The 25069-nt window shown below is 40.4% G+C and overlaps 2 protein-coding genes across 3 annotated transcripts; one reads left to right on the forward strand and one right to left on the reverse strand.

The window, feature by feature from the left end:
* c15h3orf52 (chromosome 15 C3orf52 homolog) lies at positions 1-7632 on the reverse strand. 2 transcript variants are annotated; one of them, XM_083773741.1, is made up of 8 exons: positions 7369-7632; positions 6191-6256; positions 4237-4305; positions 3062-3194; positions 2718-2878; positions 2019-2089; positions 757-937; positions 1-123 (listed from the first exon to the last, which is right to left on the reverse strand). In XM_083773741.1, exons 1-7 carry the CDS (start codon positions 7411-7413, stop codon positions 760-762), a joined length of 723 nt encoding a protein of 240 aa, XP_083629867.1. In that variant the 5' UTR covers positions 7414-7632; the 3' UTR covers positions 1-123; positions 757-759. The 2 variants fall into 2 exon arrangements, with proteins under 2 accessions (XP_083629867.1, XP_083629868.1); XM_083773742.1 differs by lacking the exon at positions 1-123 and adding an exon at positions 539-558.
* Positions 7633-10020: 2388 nt separating this feature from the next.
* Positions 10021-20317, forward strand: LOC310864174 (calpain small subunit 1-like). Its single transcript, XM_083772759.1, is given in 12 exon segments — positions 10021-10126; positions 11981-12042; positions 12238-12274; positions 13278-13340; positions 13343-13378; positions 15920-15977; positions 16515-16579; positions 16824-16892; positions 17468-17546; positions 17824-17940; positions 18283-18341; positions 19471-20317. Coding segments are annotated over 11 exon segments (660 nt in total). The 5' UTR covers positions 10021-10126; positions 11981-11992; the 3' UTR covers positions 19498-20317.
* Positions 20318-25069: the final 4752 nt, after the last annotated feature.

Here is a 25069-nt window from a genome sequence, read left to right on the forward strand (position 1 = left end):
ATTTTCTTCATATTCTTGAACAGGAATTGCACTTTTCACACCATCTCCGTTGATGTAAATAGAGTCCAGGAAGCTCTGCAACCTTGTCTCATGGTGTTTCATCATAGTCTTCACTGTGTCATCCTGTGGTAAAGATGCAGCATATGGCAATGTGTGTTGGTATATGTTCACGTGTCAACTTCTGCTTTACTCTGCTGTCATCATCTACAGCAGCCCAAATCATACGCCAGCAACTGTGTATCACCTTTGAAAACGTCTTTGACTTTTCCTTTCTTTTAATGTATAAAATGCCAAAAATACAGAATTTCTTCCCAAACAGCATAACAGGGGAAAGGTAGTCTTGTGCATTACTGGTAATAAGGTAGTTACCCCAGTGATGCATTACTGGTAATAAGGTAGTTACCCCAGTGATGCATTACTGGTAATAAGGTAGTTACCCCAGTGATGCATTACTGGTAATAAGGTAGTTACCCCAGTGATGCATTACTGGTAATAAGGTAGTTACCCCAGTGATGCATGAGACTACATTCACTTCCTTGTTTACGGTGTGTGGCAACGCTGTTGGCGAGGTGCAGACAGTATGATTCCTCAAAATTCACAATGTTGTTAGACACGTTTGACACTTGGCGCAAAGCATAAATTGTCCTTAAAATGTTGATCAACACTAAGGATGTGCAACTACATTCTGAGCCCTGAATTACTGGTGGGAGAAACGTTGATCTACAATGCTGTATAAGACCAGAGAACACTTCTCACCTTTCATGACATGTTTAGGGAAGCAGGGTCGATGTACAGCGGGTCCTCAGTCTCCTGGTCATAGAGGAACTGTCTCAATACGTTGTACACAATCTCACGACTCAAAGTGAAATTCTGCAGCTCGCCATGCTCTCTGGGCATAAGAAAATCCAGCCCATACTCGGCGATGACTGAACCGTTCCTATGGAGAGAGAAATCATACAGGTTTTTAAATGTCAAACCCAAGCAGATTTTAGAACAGGATTTTTCTCTGTCTGTCTTTCCTCTCTAAACAAGACCAATCATAGATCATGGGACGATGTGCATGACAGCACGGAACAGGACCACCTCTGGTGGCTGGACATAAACAAACACAGCTTGAACAGTCTGCACAACTAGGTGATGTCTGGTGAATTACACGCATGAAGAGCGGGAAAGTTGTATCCCACTTGATGTTGGAAGCATAATAAGAATTAGGGTTGGGAATTGGGATCCAGAACTGGATGAACTGGATCCAGAATTCAAATCAAATCAAACCAAACTTCATCACATTTCTAACGGCCGAGGCAAAAAAGATAAGAAGACAGATAAAAGAAAAAAGGAAGGAAAAGCATTAAAACAAAGTGTCAAAACAGAGCAACATATCAAAATAAAATAAAATAAATCACACACGTGTGAACTGAGTGGTGCACGAGAGGGATGATGGTGATGGGAGAGCTTGGGTCGTGGTTAAAAATGATGACTTCGGTCTTACGTTCAAAGTGAGAAAGTTTGTATTCATCCATGATTTAATGTCGGAGAGACACTTCAACAGCGGCTGAGCGGGGTCGGTGCTGTCCATATTCAGTGGTAAATAATAGAGCTAAACATCATCTGCATGAGTTTTTTAATGTGTGCTTAGTGGGAGCATATAGAGCAGAAAGAGGATGGGGCCGATGATGGAACCCTGAGGGAAACCAAAGGTTAGAGGGGCCACACTGGAATGGGATTCGCCTTGAGGAACCGGAATCGGTTCCATCAAATTTGGAATTGGAACAGTTTCCGAAACCGGTTTCATCACGCCGTCTGAGCTGGTATGTGGACTTCACGTCTGCTATGAAACTGTACTCTGAGAGAGTACAAATGGAACCAAATGGACCTTGTACACTCTCAGAGATGTAGACCTGTAAGTCCATTTGGAACAACCTCACCCTTTGAGAACCACTACAATATGCAATACTGTATGCATAATTTCATTTGAGTTGTGATCATCATGGAGCATACTCCAGAGAGGATCCGTTTACCTGAAAGAAGAAATGTCAGCCTTGGAGAAGTATCGCCCCAGGGCATGTGAAGCACTATAGACACCAGCCAGCTGGGTGGGTGGGTGGGTGGGGCACAGAAACAAACAAACAGTCAATACATACAGGAGAAGTATCACCCCAGGGCATGTGAAGCACTATAGACACCAGCCAGCTGGGTGGGTGGGTGGGGCACAGAAACAAACAAACAAACAATACAGGCCAGTTAGAGGAGATCAAAGCTATCTCTATGAAATGCATGAGTTACTTATCAGCTATGATAGCTATGACAGGAAAAATTAAATAAAACTTTCAATATATTTTCAAAATGATTTAATATACCTGTACATTATGTGCACATTATGTACCACTGATACCTGTGTCTAAATCTTGTCTATGAATTGATTGCATAGTGCCTAAATGGAAACAAGAGTGCATAGATTTATTTTTTGGTGCTAATAAGTGTTGACTGTACTCAACACTACTAGTACTTGCTGTTTTTACATCTGTCAAATAAACTATTCAATCAATCAATCAATGTACGTGTGTGGGTTTTGAGAAATACTGGTCTAGTTGAATCCAGATTCATATGTTAATACTTATTATAAATGTAGGGGTTGTATGTGTTTGCATGTCCATAACATCCTGAACAATTATAAATAAAGTTGTCAAGAAATGAGAAATAATTGGCTTGGATCAAACCTTTTCTTGAAGTGCAGCAGCTAGGGTCTTGCTCTGATTGGAGGAGGGTGAGAGAAGCTCTTCTGTAAAGATCTCATTGGTCATCTGGAAGCTTCCATTGAAGTGGCGAGGGATCTCAAACAACGTCGGATCATACTTCTCATCGACATCCTCATGGAGCGCTGAGGAGGGGAAACACTGTTCAGTTACTGAACTGTGTTCAATTCTTTGCGATTAACATGCGATTAATCAGAACATTCCCCATCAACTAGCTGCTAGCACAAACCGTGGTGCAAAACACAACCACAAAATGTTAATATGAACATTTGTGTATGGAAGTAATTCTGTGATGCGAGTGTTTTCACCTGAACACACTGCCATTGAGATCACAATAACAATGGGGATGAGGACCAAGAGGACGACGATGAACACCATCCATGACCTGACTTTCCAGAAGAGGACTTCATTCATCTCTTTCTTCCACCTGCACACTGCACTCTAGGATCAACACAACGTCCAAACAGTTTATACAATATACACCATAGTAAGTCTATATTCTGATAAAGAATATAGATTTTGGGCACATCATTATAGGCCAGGGGTTTTCATCCCTTCTCATATTATAAATGCCCATTATCTATTTGGCATTTGAGCCACAGACCATCGTTTGATGAGATTTAGCCTCTCAGACCCAAAACGTATATTATACGAATATTGTGTTGTCGCTAGATACGATTTTGTCCATAATTCCATGCTGTATTGGTACCATAGGAGATAACAGGAGAACGTTGATCAAAATAACAATTCTACATTCACTCTAAATGTGTAGACTTCTTTTAAATTAAGTAACGTTTAACAATAATTTAATTCTTGAGAGCATAAAATGAAACCAAATGGGTCCATTTATGCTATCAAGCATTAAAGATTTATAAGGGTCCATTTGGTTACCAACTCTCCATCATTTAGCTGGGAACCACCTGGTCCTTAGCCTCGGTACCAGCCTTACTCATCTGCAAAGAGAAATGCCTGGCGGAAGTGTCTGTCCGGAACATCAGTCAGATGCATTTCCCCCGGATAGGATATTTTTCGACCAATCAATACACAGAGAATGTAAACAGATTTGTAAAGCGTCAACATAATTTCCTTGAGCGGTACTTCTGCCAAAATCCTGCTACTTCCGCCAAATTCCAGCAATGCACTCTACAGCGTAGGTCTTGCCCAGCGTGCCTGGTCCTTGGGACCACACTATAGGGAAACATCTTCAAAAGAGTATTATTTTTAGAGTAGTATATATTTGTGTTTGATAGTATCTCTCCCGTAACACACAGAACAACAACTTCCCTCCAAACACACACACATCGTCACATCCCCCGGAAGTCCCTCTCATACGTAGGAACTTCCCAGAGTGCAATACATATATTCACTGTATCTGTGTGTGTGTGTGTGTGTGTGTGTGTGTGTGTGTGTGTGTGTGTGTGTGTGTGTGTTAATAGAATAATAACAATATGTGAATGTAAATATATAAATAAATTCTTCAAACCTGGTTGTGGGAGTTCTGACCCTCCACTGTGTGCAAAGAGGGGCTCGTCGCTCCGTTGCTGACAAGGAACTGAGTAAATCACAGACACATGTCACTTTCCACAGGATTACGACATCTACTCTTTACACATTTTAAGAGGGACAGACCATTCCAATAATCAGACAAAAAAGAATAAAAGAAAAAAAAATTGCAACAATAAACTGTGATCATTATTCAAGAGTTACTTCCTCAATATAGTTTTTTTACAGCCAATTATTCCACAAAGTAGTAAGTAACCTTTGTTTTGAGACAGTTAAGTATCATAGTGGGATAATCATAAGTATCCCTGTTGGTCTAGGATTGAATTATGCCACAGTCTTTCCCAGTATAAATAACTGGGATAATAATAACCAGTAAGACGCCCTGAGGGCGAGAAGTGACCGAGGGCAAGGGCGTGCTGAAACAACAGGTCTGGGAATGGCCATATATGGACCTAGGTGATGATCCAGTCTTCTCCATATATGGCTATCCAGTGTTGTCATCTTCATATGGAGACAGCCATATATGGAGCGTGTCACAAGATGTAACATTCTGACGGACATATATGGAGCGTGTCACGAGACGTGATGGACGGACGGACAGACAGGTTTTGCAGGTTTTCATAGTAATCTGCGACCTATGGTCGCAAAAAACATAACCTAAGCAAATCACACTGGATAATGGTTAAGATCTTTTGCTGCATTCACACGGACATATGCAAAGCTACAGTCTACCATTCATTGTCAATGGAGGCCAGCGACATGAAGATGCAAAGAGCTACAACAGTTACAAATACACTGTGTAGCTTTGTCATGGTCACGTCCTGAGCCCCCCTGTTTGTCCATGAGTTTCCTCTGTCTCTCCCAAGTCCTGCTCCTCTGACTCTGATTGCCCTGAGTGCCATCACCTGTGGGGACCAACTGAGCCAGGTTGGGTGATGAGCTCCAGTGACTATTTAAACTCTGCCTTGTGTTTGTTCAGTGCTGGATCTCAAGTTAGTGTCAGGTTTTATGTTCAGTGTATGTACTTCTGTTATCGTATGTCTTTTACCAAGTAAAGTGAGGTTTATGTGATCTTCTTGTCCTGCCTTTTTTTTTGTTTCCCGCACTTGGGTCCTAACACCTGCAAACCGTGACAGCTTTGCATTTTGTATCTTTTGCATCTGCCCCTGTGAACACAGCTTTTAATTTACTATTAGTGCATCAGCTCTAGAGATGATAATGGGCATTGACAATAGTTGGTAATAAAATAATAATAATAATAATAATAATGATGCATTTATATAGCACCTTTATCCAAGGCACTTTACAGAGATTGTGCATTACACCCATTCACACACACATTCACACACCGATGCTGGAGGAAACCATATAAGGCGCCACCAACCCGCACATCGGGAGCAATGAGGGGTTCAGTCTTGCTCAAAGACACTTTCGAACTGGGAACCTTGCGATACCCATCCCGGTCACTCTACCCCTGAGCCGCTGCCCCCATAGAATAATTTAGTTTCGTTTTATCAAATTAAATATAACAATAGGAAACATCTCTGTCTGTATCTTCCCCCCAAAAAGCACAAATGATTGACTAGTCTACTGTACAGCATGACAGAGGCCAAAATCTGATCTTATCCTATGGTATGCGAGTAGTAATCACAGCCGGGGAACCCAGCCTTTAACATCATCTCTGGGAACAGTGTCAGTGAGCAACCCTGAGGGGAGACAAGTTAACAGGTCCATACAAGCAGCTATGTGGCAAGTACACACAGGTCATCACAAAAACACGATGCAAAAGAAAATCAGATCTCAAGACCCAACCTCAAGCTAAATCAGACGGAAAGTAAGACACCATCATAAGGAGCAGATATACTGTTGTGTTAGATCTTTAATAGTCAATTAAACAATGTATATTCCAAAGGGGCAATGACAGGAAAACTCACCGGTTCTGTCTCAGCACCATTGCTGTGGATCCCATTCCCACGGTCCTCATTATCTGCAGGCTGGGCCTAATCATCAAACATTCATGAAATCATTAAAAACAGCCTACCCAAGAAAGTAACTGCTGTAAGATCTTGATGTGATATTGCAGAATGAGGAGGGGAGAAACAGGGAGACTCAGGTCGTAACGTCTCTTCAGTAAACATGTTTTATTAGAAAAGTCAGTCTGTCTTGTGTCCGGTGCGAGAGACAGGTCATCTGAGTCTGCGAGTTCAGTTGCATCTGCAGTCAGATCAGAGTCCCACAATTACCATCAGTGTGTATGCACATGACATGCACACATCTGTAGTAGGTCAGTAGGATTGTGCATTGGCCGTCTAGCAGGTGTGTGTGCTGGAACAATGGCCAATGGTAAATCTGAGATGACTCAAAACTGTCCATGTATGGTAAACTGTGCTGTAACATATACGTGTGACTGTGACGTGCGTATGAAAGGTTTGTGTGTGTGCTGCAGTATTGTATATGTCTGTAAATGGGGCTAACTTAAACATGTCCTATGTGGAGGGCCAAGAGGGTGTGTGTGTGTGTGTGTGTGTGTGTGTGTGTGTGTGTGTGCTCCCACGCATGTGCTCGCACGCAGTCTTGTGTCTGTAAATGGGGCTATACTGTAACTTAAATATGTCCTATATGGAGGGCCAAGAGGGAGGGTGGGTGGGTGTGTGTGTGTGTGTGTGTGTGTGTGTGTGTGTGCGTGCATGTCTGTGTCTCTTCCATGGCTCTCTCCCCATGATCCAGACCTAAATATGTGTAATAATGTATACTACTACACTGCCATCCATACATCCAGTCATACCTATTCCCCTTTCATCTAATTAACATATTAACCCCTGTCCACATTTTCAACATTCAATTTATGAAATGAAATATTATCTAATAGCCCATCCAGCCACCCTAGCCCACCAACCCCCCTAGTCCAGGCTCAAGGGCTACAGACAAAGTTTATGGGACAAACAGGGACATATGGCGCAGGAAATAGTATAATATAATAACATTATATTTACAGTGTAAGCATGATGTAGTAGGCAGCCTACTGTAGGGTACAACTCAGCCCAAGTCAAGATACACAGCTCGCTCTAAATAACACGCATGAGTTCATCATGGAGTATTGTATTGAACTCACCGGAGGGAAGGTTTTCAACGGCACTGTGTCCATGTTGTCCGTCATAATTCCAGTGGTTGGTTGCCAACTTGCCACCGGGGGCTGGAACGACAGAAACTTTTCTGAATCCGGAACTTGGCCGTATGCACAGATCTTCAAGCTGACATGCCCAGGCCAGGTCTGACCGAGGATGAGAGAAACCCGGTTCGTCGCAAGTTCGCAACACGTTGTCAGCTTGTAAATCTGTTATGTTTAATGGTACAGCGACAACAACACGGGTCCCGCAGGTGCGATAGGTAGGTGTCGTCTTCTCGAGTTTCGACGATGACGTCAGAAGGCGTTAACATTTGCGCTTCGTAAAATTATGCTAAAATAGGAAGTTTAACAGATAACTCATAGCTTTAAGTATTTAAGGCTATGGACCAGATCGAGCTACTAAAGAACAAGACAAGTAGGCCTACATCAAATGGATTATTCTTTTCTTTTTCTTTTTTATTAAAATACATATATTTTGAGCGGTCAAAATATATTTGACTGGTTGGTCATCTGCCATAATCTTCAGGGCTGGTTGCAACAGCTGACCAGGTACAAAAAAGCTGGATAGTCCTATAGGTCATAGTGTAATTTTGACCACTAATACTATATTTATTTATGTTCATATTAAGTTATTAACATTTAATAATGTTTCTCTGAAGTCTAAACCACAGTTGTGACCTAGTAGACCTAAGTGTAAATTGTCTATTTGTAGTTGTGATGCAGTTTGCAATTTGTAGAGATAGCCACAAGATGGCAGTACGTGTTATACATGGAATTACAGTCTGCCTTACTGTCTGCTTCCATAATACATTTTGACTCCAGGGGCCAGCTATATTATTGATATTATTGATATTTACAGGAAAATGTGAGGTCGGAAGGTTGGCCTCAATGGCCTGTTGACTGTAGTGTGGAACAGCTGAAAATCAACCAAATGTATCATTGTTAATTATTATGATTTTAGAGGTATAGCCTACTAAAGTACTGTTGGGCACTGGCCTACTTGGAACCAATGCAAGTTGGAAATGCATGCCCCACCCAGTTATTGTCTGTGTCCCTTTTATGCCCATATATGGAGTTCTTTGTCAGGCATGCCCAAATATGGAATCTATGCAGATGTCAGAACAACATTGTGATGTGAGAGCAGGCCAGCTCCATATATGGAGATATAGGGGTGATCAGGTCCAGAGGGCAGGCAGAGACTTTTGTGCTGGTTCTGGACAACCGGCTATCCGACAGACTCGGCACCTGGCACTGCATTCCCTGTGGGGCTGTGAAACGCGTGGATCGAATTTGAAGTCGGTGGGGCGAACGGTTTTCGAGTTACGTGGATTTTACAATGTCAGAATAGGCCAGGTCCATATACGGAGATCTAGGGGTGATGTCAGAACAGTCAGAGCCCATTGGTTCCCAATGGGAACCGGTTCAGTTCTTTTTGGTTCTTAGTCCATGAGCCAGAGCTCCAAAATTGGAACGTTATGAACTGAGTGTGCAAACTATACCTATATTAAATTGTTTATAGGATCAATAAGTAAATTATTATGATTACCCTAGTAGATTTTTCATATTTTCAATTTTTTGCATATTTTCCTATATAATGACTAATTTGCATATTCAAACTTTGTAATACAGAATTTGTAATACAATAAATCATTGTCTTCGTGTAAGTAATAATCAACTGGGGGAGTTTCATGGTGATAACAATCTATAGGTATGGTTTTGCACACTCAAATCATAATTTAACGTACCAATTTTGGAGCTCTGGCTCATGGACTAAGAACCAAAAATAACTCAATCGGTTCCCATTGGAAACCAACCGGTGGAAAAGGGTTCAGTCAGTGTGATGTCCGAACAGGCCAGCTCGATGGAGATTTAGGGGTGATCTGGATTTGGGTCCTGTCCGGAGCCTGGGCAGAGGCTTTTGTGCTGGTTCTGGACAACCGTGGGTCTGACGGACTCGACATCGAACACTGTGGTGGTGTGGAAACGCGCGTGTCCAATTAGAAGTTTGTGGGGCGAACGGTTCTCGAGTTATGTGAATTACAGATTACAAACATAATCATTAAAATAGCATTACATATCTCTGTCCCCAGTCGCACTCAGTCTGTCCCCCAGCTCTGTCCAGGGACGGATTAACCCCCATAGCGCTGGGGATTTTTTTTTAATATCATCTTTTTTACCTAAACATAACAAGATCAATGGCTATTGAAGGGCCTATGCAGGAGCCCTTTTCAGGACCTCAAACCCTGTACCGCGTGGTCCAATATTTCCCAGAAGGGCCCCTGAGAGCCAAGGGCCCCCGGGCCACGGCTCTACTGACCCAATGGCTAATTTGGCCCCGGCTCTGTCCGCCAGTCCCCCAGCTCTGTCCACCAGTCCCACTCGTTCTGTAGGCTGCTATATGCTATTTTGCTACTGTCTATATTACTATGAGCACAGTGGGTGTGGACTAGCTGTGAATACAGACAGTAGTAGGCTGGGTTGATGACGCATTGAATAGGAACTTGAGCTCATGAGCCTGTTTGTAAAGCTGGTTTTTCATACATTCTGTGGGAGGAGGGATCTGACCTTCTACCTTCTACCAGCCAGACAAACTGTGTGAGGGGGGGGGCCTCCCTCTCTCTCTCTCTCTCTCTCTCTCTCTCTCTCTGTATCTATCTGTATTCTGTTCTGTGTATCTCTCTCTCTCTGTCTCCGATCTGTCACTGTCTCTCTTCCCTTGTTCTTCACAGAAGAAAAGGACTCTGTAAGTATTGCAATCGTTACGTAATTATACATTTTTAATAGTCTTGGTTAAAGACAGTCCTTTTTAACCCGAAATGTGTGTAGCCTACTGGGCGTATATTGTGCGGTGATCATCGGGAAAGACTTGACTGTGCGTCAAGAACTATAGTTAGTTAGGCTATCGTTAATTGTTCTTTTTTTTATGGTAGGTCTGTGTAGTGTATGTAGCCTATATTATATTCTATATTCCATTTTTGTTGTTCCATTCGTGTTCTGCCTCCTCACAAACGAGGCTCCTGATAAAACTAGCATAGCCTACTGTTTAAGAGTCTGGGCTGGGGGCGTTGCTGGGTTGGAGTTTTCCACAATCTGTTCCCCTGTGTCCACATGAAGTACCCTACTGTAGTTGAAGTTGCACACACAGACTGCAGGGTTTTCTCAAATGTATTTTATTGAAAAGTTTGATAAGGTTGTAATTGATGCAACATTATTTCTGTTGTGTGTAAACCACGGGGCTGCTAAAAAAAGTGCTTCACAAATTAATTAGATGAAGAGCAAATTTGGCTACCTTTAATACAATACAAAAGAGATGAAAGCCAATACAAATGGACAGGTCAGAGGTCTAAAACAGCAATAATATTGTATCACCTGTGGCAATTAAGACAAGATCTGGTATATGAGACATCTGTTCTGGTATGTCAATGTCTGGTATACAGTATCTCAACCAGAGTAAAGTTGTTAGTAGCCTAATTAACACCTGGTTGACCAGATGTAAATGTAGCTGCCATAAACTCACCTGTGTTGCCTTGTTATAGTGCAAGTTTCACCTGATTGGTGACTGAGTTTATATAATTAAACACTGTCTGTACACCTGATAGCCTTGTTTGATGTTCGTTCATAGGTGTGGCATTTTGAAAGGCAAAGAAGTGACATGATGTTAGATTACTGCGTTTAATATAGAGAAGTGTCTTTCGCAAAACAGTGTGTGTGTGTGTGTGTGTGTGTGTGTGTGTGTGTGTGTGTGTGTGTGTGTACAGTGTTTTGCAAATTGTGTGAAGCTGAGAATGTGCTTAAATAGTTGTGCACATCTGGACTGAGCTTTAAATTTGCTCCTTGAGTGTTAGTGTTCACCAGAGCCTTAGATATAGACAGAGTTACGCAAACTTCATGGGGCCAGTCCAATCTCTCCTACATAGACTTCTATTGAGCATGGGGACAACCAACTGGGACAAGTCCTGGACCGGAAGTAGGCAGAAATGCATTGGACCCAGGCAATAGCCCAGCTTTAATAATCTTAAATACCATTGTTTTTTAGTAATAGTACAACATAAACATTAAAGAGACATTAGTTGTTACTGTAAAATACTTTAAAACAGTTGTCTTGTTGCACACATGTTTAAAATAGCTCTTATTTGCGCCGCCCTCGTTGAAAACAATGTATTTCCAACTCCAGCTTTGTATCAGTTCAGGCTGCATGAACAGCGTTCAAGCGCTCGGTTTCTGCCCCCTCAACATCGCAACTCTTCTATTAGATGGCTCTGGTGTTCACTAACTGTGCTACCTTTAATGTTACAACATTACAAGAACTCTGAAAAAGTACATGTGATCGTGTAGATCGGCAATTAACAATATTCAACAATCAAGAGGGTTTTATTCTTCAAATATATATATATATATATATATATATATATATATATATATATATATATATACACCGTAGTTTTACTATAGTGACGTACCCAAATAGGAACTCCACAATGGAGTTAGTCTTGTTTGCAGTGGTTTGTTGTTTGCACTGTACTAGTTTGAAGGTCCTGATCATCTCTGTGAGGTATGTGGTCCATGATTATGACCTGTCTGTCTGTCTCTTTTTCAGCTTTAAATCAGGATGTTTGGTCTTGCAAAGAAACTCATTGGGGGCATTGTGGATATTGTGAGGTGCGTGCTCTCTCTTTCTCACACACACGCACGCACGCACGCACGCACGCACGCTGTATGTTGATTTATTGAAAAAAAAATCTGTGTTTTTAATGGTACCTGTGTTTTTAAACTTCAGTCATCAGCCATTCAGACAAAGCCTGTCCGCCATTCTGTCATAACACAGTTAATACATGTGTGTGTTTCTCTCTGCAGCGACATCGATCCCAGTCAGTTTGTGCCTTCAGATCCAGTGAGTAAACCTTCAATTATATTCCTTCTTCAACCTCGCTAGTATTTGGCTAATAATTTTATGAACTCAAACATTATGAAGCTTAACATTATCAATGTGTGCCTAATATGTGTTAGTCGTGGTAGAAGCATGCAGTTGCACTGAACAGGGGTGACAGATGATGCTATAATTTATGATACATTTGAATGAAGTTAATACATATTGGTGGCTACAGTACAATGGCTTCTTGGCCATTGTTTTAAAAGTTGTTTTTACATATAGTTATCACTATGATCACTAATATGAACTGATGATATCACTGCACTTAAGAGGCATTACAGTATGTACTCCTCACAGGTAAACCAGGCCAAGTTGGTTGGATGGATGGATGGATGAATGAACTTTACTACTTTATTATCAGTTTACATCCAAAATCCTGAGGGCTTGTGGTCCTATGTATTCAATTAATCAAGACATATAAAGACATGAAATACAAGAAATCGTCAATACAGTATGAGCTGTAAAAGTACATTTAAAAGTACATTTATAGAAAAACAGTGGGTGGTGATTTCGTTTGGCAAACTATAAGACTTGTCTAGGTACAGTTGCAAAGCTGCTGTTTTATGGCAGTATCGAAGGAGGGTAGGGAGTCACACTTTTTTGTTTGGTGGTAAGGAATTCCACAGTTTGGTGGCACTCAATAGTATAATGAATTTCATCCAATGTCCTAGACCTAGAAGACATGGATTTAAGTGTCGTATGAAAATGAATTCTTTAGGATGTAGAGTCATAGTTGATGAACTGAAGCTTTGATATTCCTGAGTGGAAGTTTTCTTGTCAAAACATTCTAAATGCAATTACTGTGAGGAATGTGTGTGTCAGCGTTCTGTATGCTCTAACAGTAGCGGCTCTGTGTGTGTGTGTGTGTGTGTGTGTGTGTGTGTGTGTGTGTGTGTGTGTGTGTGTGTGTGTGTGTGTGTGTGTGTGTGTGTGTGTGTGTGTGTGCGCGTGCACGTGCATGCAGCCCCCTCCCCGCAGGCCCCTAGTCTACGCTGAAAGCCACGAGAGCGATGAGGAGAAACAGAGAAACAGTTCCGAAAGATTTTCCGCCAGCTGGCTGGAGAGGTGAGGGCAAAATGCTTGATATTAGTTTTGTACATTGTACAAGACTGACGCAAAGTTGCTCCATAACATGTACAGTGATATGTATAACATTAGCAGCAGAGGTCAAAATAGTATGAACAATTGTGAGAAACAAGGTGTGCGACTCCACTTTTATCGTGCCAAACATCTTTATTGTTGCGATGTTCCAAGTGCAACCAGAGGGTATTACCACACACACACAAAGCTGTTCATGTCAGTAAGCCTTAAGTCTTATCATGTGGCCAGAGAAGCTTCAAATTAGAACCTTCTGAAATGGCTTCACAACTCTCTCTTTTCTAAACCCATAGACAGACTTGTGCATAAACATAAACATAAACAGAGAGGCAAAAGTAGATTTGCATACACATACTGTATGCACGCACGCATGCACACACGCACGCACACACACGCACACGTCTGTCTGTCTGTCACTCTACTGCCTCTCCGCCCTCTATCTTGACCGTCCATCTGTCCGTCTTGCTCGTGTGCATTTCACACCCCACCCTCGTCCCTCCACCCTCTTTCACTCCTTCCCTCACTCCTCTGTCCCTCGTCTAGTTTGCAGTGTGGCATTCTTCCTCCAGTCTGTCAAAGCAGGCAGGTCCTACCAGTTGTGTTAATACCACATGCAGTTTGAAGTTGGTTCTCATTCTCAATTTAAATCCCAGGGGACCAGCTGGTTTGAATTCCAGTTGGTTAACCAAGGTCTAATTTCAGCATAATCTATCACTTGCGATCGAAATGGTTACCTGGGCATCCCTAAAACCATCGGGCCACCCTGAAGCATAACATGTGGAATGTTTGAGAGGCGACAGTAGAGAGCAGAGTAGCTCACGTAGCCCGAGACTCACTGCTGGACTGACATTAGCCATTTCTTCCTGGAAGTCTTTTGATGATATCGATCTTGAGCTGTGGTATTATTTCATTACAGTCCTATCCGAGAGGATGGTTGGGAGCGGAGAGCATGAGTGCATTAATTAGACTGATGGTTTATTGGTTTCCCTCGTGCAATACGTCTGCACTGGGTATCACACGGCTGAAAGTTAAATATTTTGAGCTCAGGACCCAAAATATTAAATAACACAAGTTTTCCTCTAAATTGCTTTACTGTGGCTCCCTCCTGACCCCCGCTGTTTCAGTCAAACTGCCAAAGGGGTTCATTCAGCAGCAATTCAAATTCAGCCGGCCATCTTTGTGCATGATTCCACAGTACAAAATACTGTACATACTGTACCTCACAGACAGTACATCACAGGACTACCATGGAAACAAGGCCCTAGGGGGCTTTTTGAGTTATCCTTTTAACAATTATTGTGACATTTTACCTCTGTACTATTTGCATTTTGCAAAATATTAAAAGTATTCAATCAATCAATCAATCAATCAAACAGCAGATTTGCAAAAGAAAATTAAGCGTTGACTGACACAAACCACAGTTTGAGGCATGCTTCAGATCAGCTGTCATCTCAGTGACATCACAAAGATGTACTTCATAATGTTACTGATTTCTTTCAGACCTCCAGTTCTAGGCAACACAGAATGGGGGGACTTTTTTATTATTTCCACACAACAACTCTAAGGTAGATTAATGACATAGTAAAATGTTGAAAATAAGTGGTATTCCCCTTTAAATGTAAACTGGCACTGGTTTGCCTTGCCCCGGCCCTGGTTAGCTGGCATATACAGACTGACTTTGATTGCATGGTGTTGATTTCTTTTGTCAAAGTAAGCTAGAAATAGTAGTAGTAGTTACAAGGTGTGTCTGTCTTTCTCGCTCAAGATGTCTCGTTTACATTCCTACAATTGTGTTGGGGCAAGGCAAGCCCCTCCTGCTGAGTGTTGTTTTATGTTCTGTGGTGAGAGTGCATGTGCACATCATGAGTGTTTGAGCCATGAGGGGTGTGTCTGCCAGTTTGACCACATTTCAGTCTGCAGGGTGGGACCACGAAAACTGACAAGTGACAACACTAAATAGTGATGATGAAGATGAAATTAGTGTTATTAGTTATAGTATTTGCCGGCAACCATAGGCCACTGGGACAGGAACCTCCTGTTTCCGTAGCATGAGGCACGCCCTGGACATGCCACTAGTATGTTGTTATGTTGTTACCCCAATCCATGAGCTGGAAACCAGGCGTTAGATATGAGTCATAAGATGGAATATAGACCAAAGGAAAATGTGCTTCTAAGATTATTTACTGTATGAGTCACCCTTTGATCATTTGAGTCAGTTTTGTTGTCCCCTGCTCTTTCATACAGAAACAATGTTGAACTCACAGTCACCCTTCTCTCTCTCTCTCTCTCTCTCTCTCTCTCTCTCTCTCTCTCTCTCTCTCTCTCTCCCTTTCTCTCTCTCTTTCTGTCTCTATGTGTGTGTGTGTGTGTGTGTGTGTGTGTGTGTGTGTGTGTGTGTGTGTGTGTGTGTGTGTGTGTGTGTGTGTGTGTGTGTGTGTGTGTGTGTGTGTGTGTGTGTGTGTGTGTGTGTGTGTGTGTGTGTGTGTGTGTGTGTGTGTGCGTGGACAGGACATGGAAGTGAGCCCCAATGAACTAATGGACATCCTCAACAGGATTATCTCCAAACGTGAGTGTGCAACATCGATATTGTAGCATCAACTTTAACACATGTGCTCCCTAAGGTAGCACAATTGAGGTTGAGATTCTCAACCGTTTTAATTATAAATAAAGCACCCCCGGTTTTATATGCATTAGGGATTAGGCCACGGGCCCCCATTTGATAAAAACAATAAATAAATCTGTGGGGCCCTAATCTCTCAGGATTTCCCAGATTGGTAGGGCCCAATCTATAGTAACATCCTCAATTTTAATTGAACTCTGAGAGTATACAAATAACCAAATGGCCCTACGGGTTTCAGAGTTACAGCCCTGTAGCCTAATGGTCCATTTGATTCCTGAATCCTGACTATGAATCATTTAGCTGGGGATCCCTGGAACCCCCTCCTCAAGGACCCCTGGGGGTCCCCGGACCCCATGTTCAGAACGAGTATTAATTCCATTCACATCAGCTCTGCGATGCTCTACTATGCAGTTAGTGGACTGCTGCTATATGTCTGTGCACTGTGTAAACAAACCAATGGGTGTGTGTTCTGTGATGTTTCAGGCGGGGACTTGAAGACCGATGGCTTCGGCCTTGAGTCCTGCAGGAGTATGGTGGCTGTCATGGATGTATCCTCAGTAGAAATAAACAGTAAATCCTTAGTGTTCATTTAACTCAGAGTGCATTACATTAAATTAAATACTGATAGTTCACATGCACAAAAATATGTTGTTGATGTATCCTTTTTGGCAATATCTTACCATGCACAATGAAATTGAATTGAGAGAGAGAGAGTAACACGCTCACACACGCACGCTATGTCAGCCTGTTCTGTCTGTGAACTGTCATGAAACCTTGACCATGCTGCTTCAGAGCGACAGCACCGGTAAACTAGGCTTCCACGAGTTCAAATACCTCTGGAACAACATCAAGAAATGGCAGGTCAGTCCTTTTGTCCTTTATAGTCAGTCCCCGTCAGTCCTTTTGTCCTATACTTTGCATCTGTTCAATCTGCATGAACTCTGAACTGAAGATGTGCCACCCTCAAGCTTGGTGCAACCAATCCGCAACAAAAATAAATGTATTTTGAATTGATGACTGGTGCATGCATACAATATTTATCCTACTGGTTCTCACCAGAGGAAGCAAAATGGGAGCCAACATGGTCAGGGTCCATTTGGTTCCATTTGTACACTCTCAAGGGTTACAGACCTGTAAAGTTCCATTTGGTTCCTGACTATCAATCATCATTAAGCGCTTTGGGTATTTACTATTTCGAAAAGCGCTTTCTACCCACATTGAGAGCTAGTGCTTAGTTTAAGAACACTGACAGGGAATTCTATGACGATGGAGTAGCATTGGAGCTCAGTAGCATTACAGTATGAATAAACTGTGTGTGTGTGTGTGTGTGTGTGTGTGTGTGTGTGTGTGTGTGTGTGTGTGTGTGTGTGTGTGTGTGTGTGTGTGTGTGTGTGTGTGTGTGCGTGTGCGTGTGCGTGTGCGTGTGCGTGGTTCAGGGTACTTATACGTGCTTTGATGCTGATAAGTCCGGTACGATCTGCTCCAAAGAGGTTCCACAAGCCTTCAAGGCTGCTGGTAAGAAAAACACACAGGTGTGTGAATATTGTGTTGTCATTAGGAAATAATGCTTATTAAGTACATAACATTAGTTTTCTGTTTTCTCTGTATAAGCTTAATTCTATAATGGTTGTCGGATGTGTGTGCCGTCCTCTCCCTAGCTGGAGTGTGTTCATTGTTGTTATCCAACTCTGTGTGTTCTTATCCAACTCTGTGTGTTCTTATCCAACTGTGTGTGTGTGTGTGTGTGTGTGTGTGTGTGTGTGCGTGCGTGTGTGTGTGTGTGTCCACCAAGGTTTCCCCCTGAATGACCAGCTCTACCAGTTGATTATCCGTCGCTATAGCGATGAGCATGGCAACATGGACTTTGATAATTTCATTGGCTGCATGGTGCGCCTGGACGCTATGTGCCGTAAGTATCGCTTATCTCTCTTCTCTTCTCTTCTCTTCTCTTCTCTTCTCTTCTCTTCTCTTCTCTCCTCTCTCTTCTCTTCTCTTCTCTTCTCTTCTCTTCTCTTCTCTTCTCTTCTCTTCTCTTCTCTTCTCTTCTCTTCTCTTCTCTTCTCTTCTCTTCTCTTCTCTTCTTCTTCTGTAGTGGAGTAAAGTACAATATTTGGATCTGAGATGTAGTGGAGTAGAAGTAAAAGTATTGGAAATTGGAATTACTCAAGTAAAGTACACTACAAATGCCTCAAAATTGTACCTACTTTGTGTGTGTGTGTGTGTGTGTGTGTGTGTGTGTGTGTGTTCCCAGGAGCCTTTAAAACATTGGACAAGGACAACAGTGGAAACATTAGTCTAGATATCAAAGAGGTAATACATTTACAATGTAATACAGTTACTATAATTAGAGATGCACGATATTGCAATTATGACCGATCTCCGATTATTTGCTGGGTCATATCGGCCGATACAGCTTCCGAAACTGATATATTACATTATATTCTAAATTTCTTATATATTGAATTTGAATATTTGTTTTGCTGGTGAAAGTAGATGAGAAGCACTAACAGCTGTAGCTCTTAAAAAGATAGAGACAGGCAGACTGGCTGCTCTGTGGGTACAAAGTCATTGACGGTCACATTATTATTGTGTCATCAATATCTGTGAAAATAATCTGGATTATTTTGAGACGATCTGATACCGATATGGCATTTTTATGGCCGATATGGTCGATTTTGATATGCTACCGATTATATCGGTCCCCAGCTAAATGATAATTAGGAATCAAATGGACACTTATGGGTCTGTAACACAGAAAGTGTGCAAATGGGTCCATTTGGCTCCTTTTGTACACTCTCAGAGTTAAATTAACTTTGATTTTACAATATACATTGGGGTCCCGGAGATAGAAATGCCATTAAATGTGGGTCCGTAGCCTAATGCATGTCAAACTGTCCTTGAAATGAAAATCGGTGAAAATCACTGCCAGAGCCGTAAAGATCTTCTCTTATGGGGGTTCCTTGTATATATTTTCTAATGGGGGTCCGCGGGGTTAATGAGTGTCAATTTGGGGGTCCTTGACATGAAAACGTTTGGGAACCACTGGCGTACAAAAACGTATTTTCTCGGCTAGCAATGTTTTGATCATCCTGTGTTGGATCTTCATCAGCTCATTTGATAATGCATACATTACACTACTTTTCATACTACAACATATTAGGGCTTAAATGCTTTACTCATTAAAACTTGGAAAACATCTGTCTATTAAAAAAAACATAGCAGATGTACAAGCTCACAGAGTGTCACTTCATGCCATGTTGCAAGCTTGTACTATTTTTTTATGTTTTTGAAACATTGTGTGACTGAGACCTACTGATTTAGAGTCAGAATGATTAGAATCATCCTCAGGTCTTAATGAGATCAGTCATGGATATAAAACAGTTGTGTTGTTGTAGTAGCGTGAAGGAAATGAGATTTCTCTCTTGTCTCTCCTCAACAGTGGCTTCAGTTGACCATGTACTCTTAAACCAACGTTGGGAATGCTGCACAGGATGCTCGTCTCGTTATTTTCATCTCAAATGTTTGATTTCTTTTAACCATTCTCTCTCTATTTCACTATGCAATTGGCTAAGTACAGCCTAGAAATATTGAATGTCCATGCTTAATGAGTTTTATTTAAAACATTTTTCTTCCATGTTTTATGTTTGAATTATGTTTCACTGGTTCCAAGTGCCTCAAAAACAAAAACTTGGAAACAGGGCCTTAAAATAAACTCATTTTTTACATGCAGTAAAGGATGAACACACGCAAAGAAAAAAAGAGTTCAGATTAGAGTGGATTTTGTGTGTTTCTAGGCTATATTTGATACATCAAATATACCGTAGCCTATAACTATATATATATATATATATATATATATATATATATATATACATACATATATATACTGACTTTAGTCTGAACTTCTTTTTTTGTTCTCTGAGTCCTCCTTTGCATTTTAACATTATGTGTTTACAAGTATGCAATGATATGTTTAAAGCCAAAGTCAATCTTGAAAAGGGATAATGCTGTATAGTATGTTGTAAAACAAAGATATATTTATATAGGCCTAGGCCTACTTACTTTAACCATAGGACCAAATATGATTGATGCTGCTATTGCACTATCCCACCACCAGATGGCGGTGCCACAACGTAACGGAAAATACCCCAAAGAATCTCCGTTACTTTTTCTAGCAGACTAATGCTGCTATAGTTTGTGGCTTTCCAACTTGACAACTTCACTATTTTTTTCCCCCCAAAAAATTCTATGTAATGTTTAAGCTCTGAATAAAGTGACAATACTGATGTATTATTGTGGTACTGTGTTTATATCTGTCGTTTAAGGCTACTATGTAAACAAGGAACGTTCAAACTGGATCTTAATCTCTGTCATGTTTACATCAGGGTCAATATTCATCAAAACATGCAACAAAAAAAAGTGAATACTTATAGGTCTACAGTAGGGCCTATTATCGCCAATAGAAAAAAATCAAAGTGAGGGGCGCTCTTATCATCATACAATCATCACATCATCTCATGCTGGCCAACAGTGTCAAAGTTACTCCTAAAAGGTATATTACTGATTTTAGTTAAGTTAAGTAAAGTTAAGTAACTAGTTGCTTATTACTTTACTTATTACTTTTTTTTCACGCCCCCAATAATTGCATCTGTTCCCAAAAGTATTAATTTGAACTTTCAACATCAGCAGTTTTCCCCCCTTTTCTGCAGCCTACATAGTAAAATCCTCATTGTTTATTTACCTCTGAAAAGTGTATTGTATGTATAGTGTACACACCATGATGGGTCCATTTGATTCCATTTGTAATTTGAATTAATGTGTTTGAATTCATAAATTACAGACTAAATGAAAACCACATCTGGGCTCAATATGATAATGAAACGCAAACTTTGAACAGTCTCACACAGCGTTGGGCAGTAACTAACTAGTCACTATAGTAATATATATATTACTGTAATATTATTACTTTACCCAGTAACGAGTAAAGTAAAGTGTTACTCTGCCAAAACAGTAATATTATACCATATTACTTTGTATAAAAAATAGCACATAGGCCTATTACATATAACTTTTTTGTTTTGTTGGCTGCCGTTTGAAAACATTTAATTTAAATGGTTGAAAGAGATGCTGCTTTATTTTATAGCCTTTTTGGCTGATTGGGGACTCTTCTTAATATTATATTAAAAACAATTGGATTCAGTTCTAAAAGAAGCTGACTAAACAGATTGTGTTTTTGTAGGCCTACATCCCTTTTTTGCGGGTGGGGCACAAAAGTAATAATATTATGTAATATATAATATGTAATTGATTCCAAGTATTAAGTAATATAATATCACCTTTTTAAGTAGCCTATGTAATAACATACTCTACTGAGTAATATTTCCTAACACTGTACAATATATAGGCTATAGGCTACTGTTTTGAGATGGATATGATAATGTCAGCTATATGTATGATGATAAGAGCGCCCCTCACTTCACACAAGTGTGATTATTCTATAGCCTACTGTTCACTTTGTTTTAACTGTGTATTTTGTGGGGGGCTAGCCCCTCCCACGTCCAGCTTTTGGTTACCGCCCACTTTGTCTTAAACAAACATTAATTTCCCATTGACAATTAATGAATGGAGAATTGTATGCCATAGTGTCTGAGCAAAATAGGCATATTGTCTATTTTACGTTATGATGATGTACGTTATGATAAGAGCGCCCCTCACTTCACACGGGTGTGATTTTTATTCTATTTTTATTTTGTATAGGCCTAGATGTGTATATTTGCATGTCTTTAAATGTTTTGATGAATTGAAAATGGAGGACGCTGATGTAAACAAGTCTTATAATGCTTTTTCTGGTTTTATCCTCTTAGCAGTTTTTGTCTATATAGGCGACCTTCCTTGGACTGTACCCATTCTGCATTTGTTAATAAAACTTTCAATCAATCAATCAATCAATCAATCAATCAATCAATCAATCAATCAATCAATCAATCAATCAAAACAAGCCCCTGGGCCAGTGGGGGCGGTGCGTGGAGCCAGTGTTGCCATGTCTGCGTATTATAAGCGACTAAAGCGATGACTTTGGGCTTATTTTTGGGGCTTGTTCCTTAGTAGTTACTAGTTTCTTGCTTATTTGGGCTTGTTTCCTAATGTTGTTTTTAACCAGTTGTTAAAAACAACATTTTCATGTCGAGGACCAGACAAAACAATTATGCATTATTCCATGCAGGACACATCTGAAACTATTTTGTGCCAGCTATAGGCCTACCCCCTCCCCAATACCAATTTTTCATTAATATTTTTTCAAAAACATTCCAAAAAGATCTACTAGCTCACAAGAAATTAGCCGATGTATAGGTTTACGTGCTCATGTGGCCTATACTATAGGCTAAATAATAATAGTTGCTTTAATATTTAGGGCTTGTTTTCATAGAGCTGGTTGCTTATTTCTCCCGCAAAATCTGGCAACACCGAGTAGACCAGAGCAGAATGTGATGCTGCAGAGTGTGGTGCGGTGGATGGATGCTGCGTGGATGAGTTAACCAAACAGGTGGAGTTCTCACACCATCGCTCCAAACTACAAAGGAGTTGAAAAGGTAAGCCGTAAGCCACATGAAATCAAGAAATTCATTATTTCAAAATGCTTTAATACTTTTAATAAGTTGAAGAAGGCTCAGTGTTGAAGATTGTTCCTAGGAATGTGATGCAGAAGCCACTGAACGAAAACATCCTGGAGCTTGCAAAGTAAACAAGGTGAAAAGTGTACGATTAGCACTTGAATGTGGTCTTTGGTCTAGTGGCCTAGCACGACATCACATCAGTGATGGGCAGTAAGGTCATATAGGCTATTACTATATTTATAATATTATTATTTCACCCAGTAACGAGTAGTGTTGACAAAACGCTAATATTATTACAAATTACTATGTACAAAATACTACTGTATATTAACCAGGTTTTGTTGGCTGCCTTTTGAATACATTTCGATGAAAAGGTCAAGAAGAGATTGCTACTTTACATCTTTCTATATAACTGCAGTAGGCCTACATAATGTGGAATATATGCAGCAGAAAAATAGTTCAAAAGATGAGAGAAGGTTGACTATTTTGTTTTAGGCTATAGCCTATAGCCTTGCAAGTTGCAATTATTCAGTTTAGCAGATTTGTGACTTATTAATATTCCAATGAATTGGATTCAGTTCTATTAAGGAACTAAACATAGGCTATTGTGTTATATTAGTTTTTGCGGGGAGGAGTAATAATATAAATATAATATGTAATACGGTAGACTATAATATATTATATTACTCTTGATTCCAAGTAATATAATATTATCTTAGTAGTAATAAAAGTAGAGTAATATGCAATAAGTAACATATTAGGCTAGTCTCCTGATTGATATTGTCCAACACTGCACTACAACATTCACTGACGCTTCCAAGTGAATCCACGTTGTGTTCTGTCCATCAGCCATAGCAGACAGGACAGGGACACTAGTAGGCTACAGACAGTGATATGTCGATCTGTGAATCCCTGTGTATGTGTGTGTGTGTGTGTGTGTGTGTGTGTGTGTGTGTGTGTGTGTGTGTGTGTGTGTGTGTGTGTGTTCTCTCTCTCTCTCTCTCTCTCTCTCTCTCTCTCTCTCTCTCTCTCAATTCAATTTAATTCTAAGTGCATGATATGATATTGCAAAGCATACATGAACAACAATAACAGTGACAAACAATGACAAACAATATCCTTCGTAAATGTAAATTAGTCTAATTAAATATCCATCCAGAGAACATCAAGATGATGTTCTCTGAATGGATATTTAATTAGACTATAGCCTAATTAAATATTAGTCATACATGTTGTTCATGTATGCTTTGGCAATATCTTATCATGCACTTAGAATTCAATTAAACTGAATTGAGAGAGAACGAACACGCACAGCGCATGCATGCATGCACGCACGCACGCACACACACACAAACATTGTATCTAAACTTTTGATATATCATCACAAATTTGACAACTCACTCACTCACTCACTCACTCATTCAATCACTCACAAGAGAGTTTTATCTCCCTCAAAAGATATATAATTGCAAATTAGTGATATTTTTAGTTTCTTCACATTTCTGTCTAGCATGTCTAAATCAGGACTTGAGAATCTTTTTGTGCATGTGATATATTTTGTCTATTGCCAGGCTGCTTTTAATTGAACTCAGATAATGAGTTAAATAAACACTTAAGGATTTGACTGTGCGGCTTTCACAATTTAAAAGATTCAATTGTGTTTATGGCATCGAATATGATAACATACAATTTATATACAATTTAATATTTTTTTAATTAAATATACAAAGTAAAATTACTGAGCCAGTGACCCTGACATTTCATAACTTTATACTTTCCAAAACGTTTTAAAATAGCAGAAATAGATAATCTACAAGCTTACAACACGTGTTTCCACAATTTTTTTAATGGCTTGACTCGTGGTCGGCACACTAGAGAGACAGACGGAAATGTTTACTCTGAGTCTGTATCAGACTAGAGAGAGAGGCAGACAGATAGAGAAAGTAGATGGAGTGAAAGTGAGAGAGAAAAAGGAGAGAAAGGGAAAGCCCATTCCTATAGCAAAAGTGACATTGACAGAACCAAGAATAACAAACAATAAACCAATTAATTAATAATTACAGGTAATCAACTCTGTTGTCTGTACAGTAGGTCAAACACTGGTACAGCATGCCATTGACACGTCATCTGGCAGTGTGTCACATATCAGAAAATATTTTCTTTTCCTCAAGGAGTAAGTTAGCAATGCCTTTCTTCTTGGAGATTTTCAAAATGCACTGTCTGTCTGTCTGTCTGTCTGTCTGTCTGTCTGTCTGTCTGTCTGTCTGTCTGTCTCTGTCTGTCTGTCTGTCTGTCTGTATGTCTGTTCTCCAACCCTGTTCATTGTCTTCCTCAGTTCATTAGATGCTGATTATGTGTGTCTGTGTGTCTGTGTGTGTGTGCGTGCATGCGTGCGTGCGTGCGTGCGTGTTCCTTACAGCCTTA

Source organism: Protomyctophum parallelum (assembly GCF_964188405.1).
Source record: "Protomyctophum parallelum genome assembly, chromosome: 9".
In the NCBI taxonomy this organism is placed as follows: Eukaryota; Metazoa; Chordata; class Actinopteri; order Myctophiformes; family Myctophidae; genus Protomyctophum; species Protomyctophum parallelum.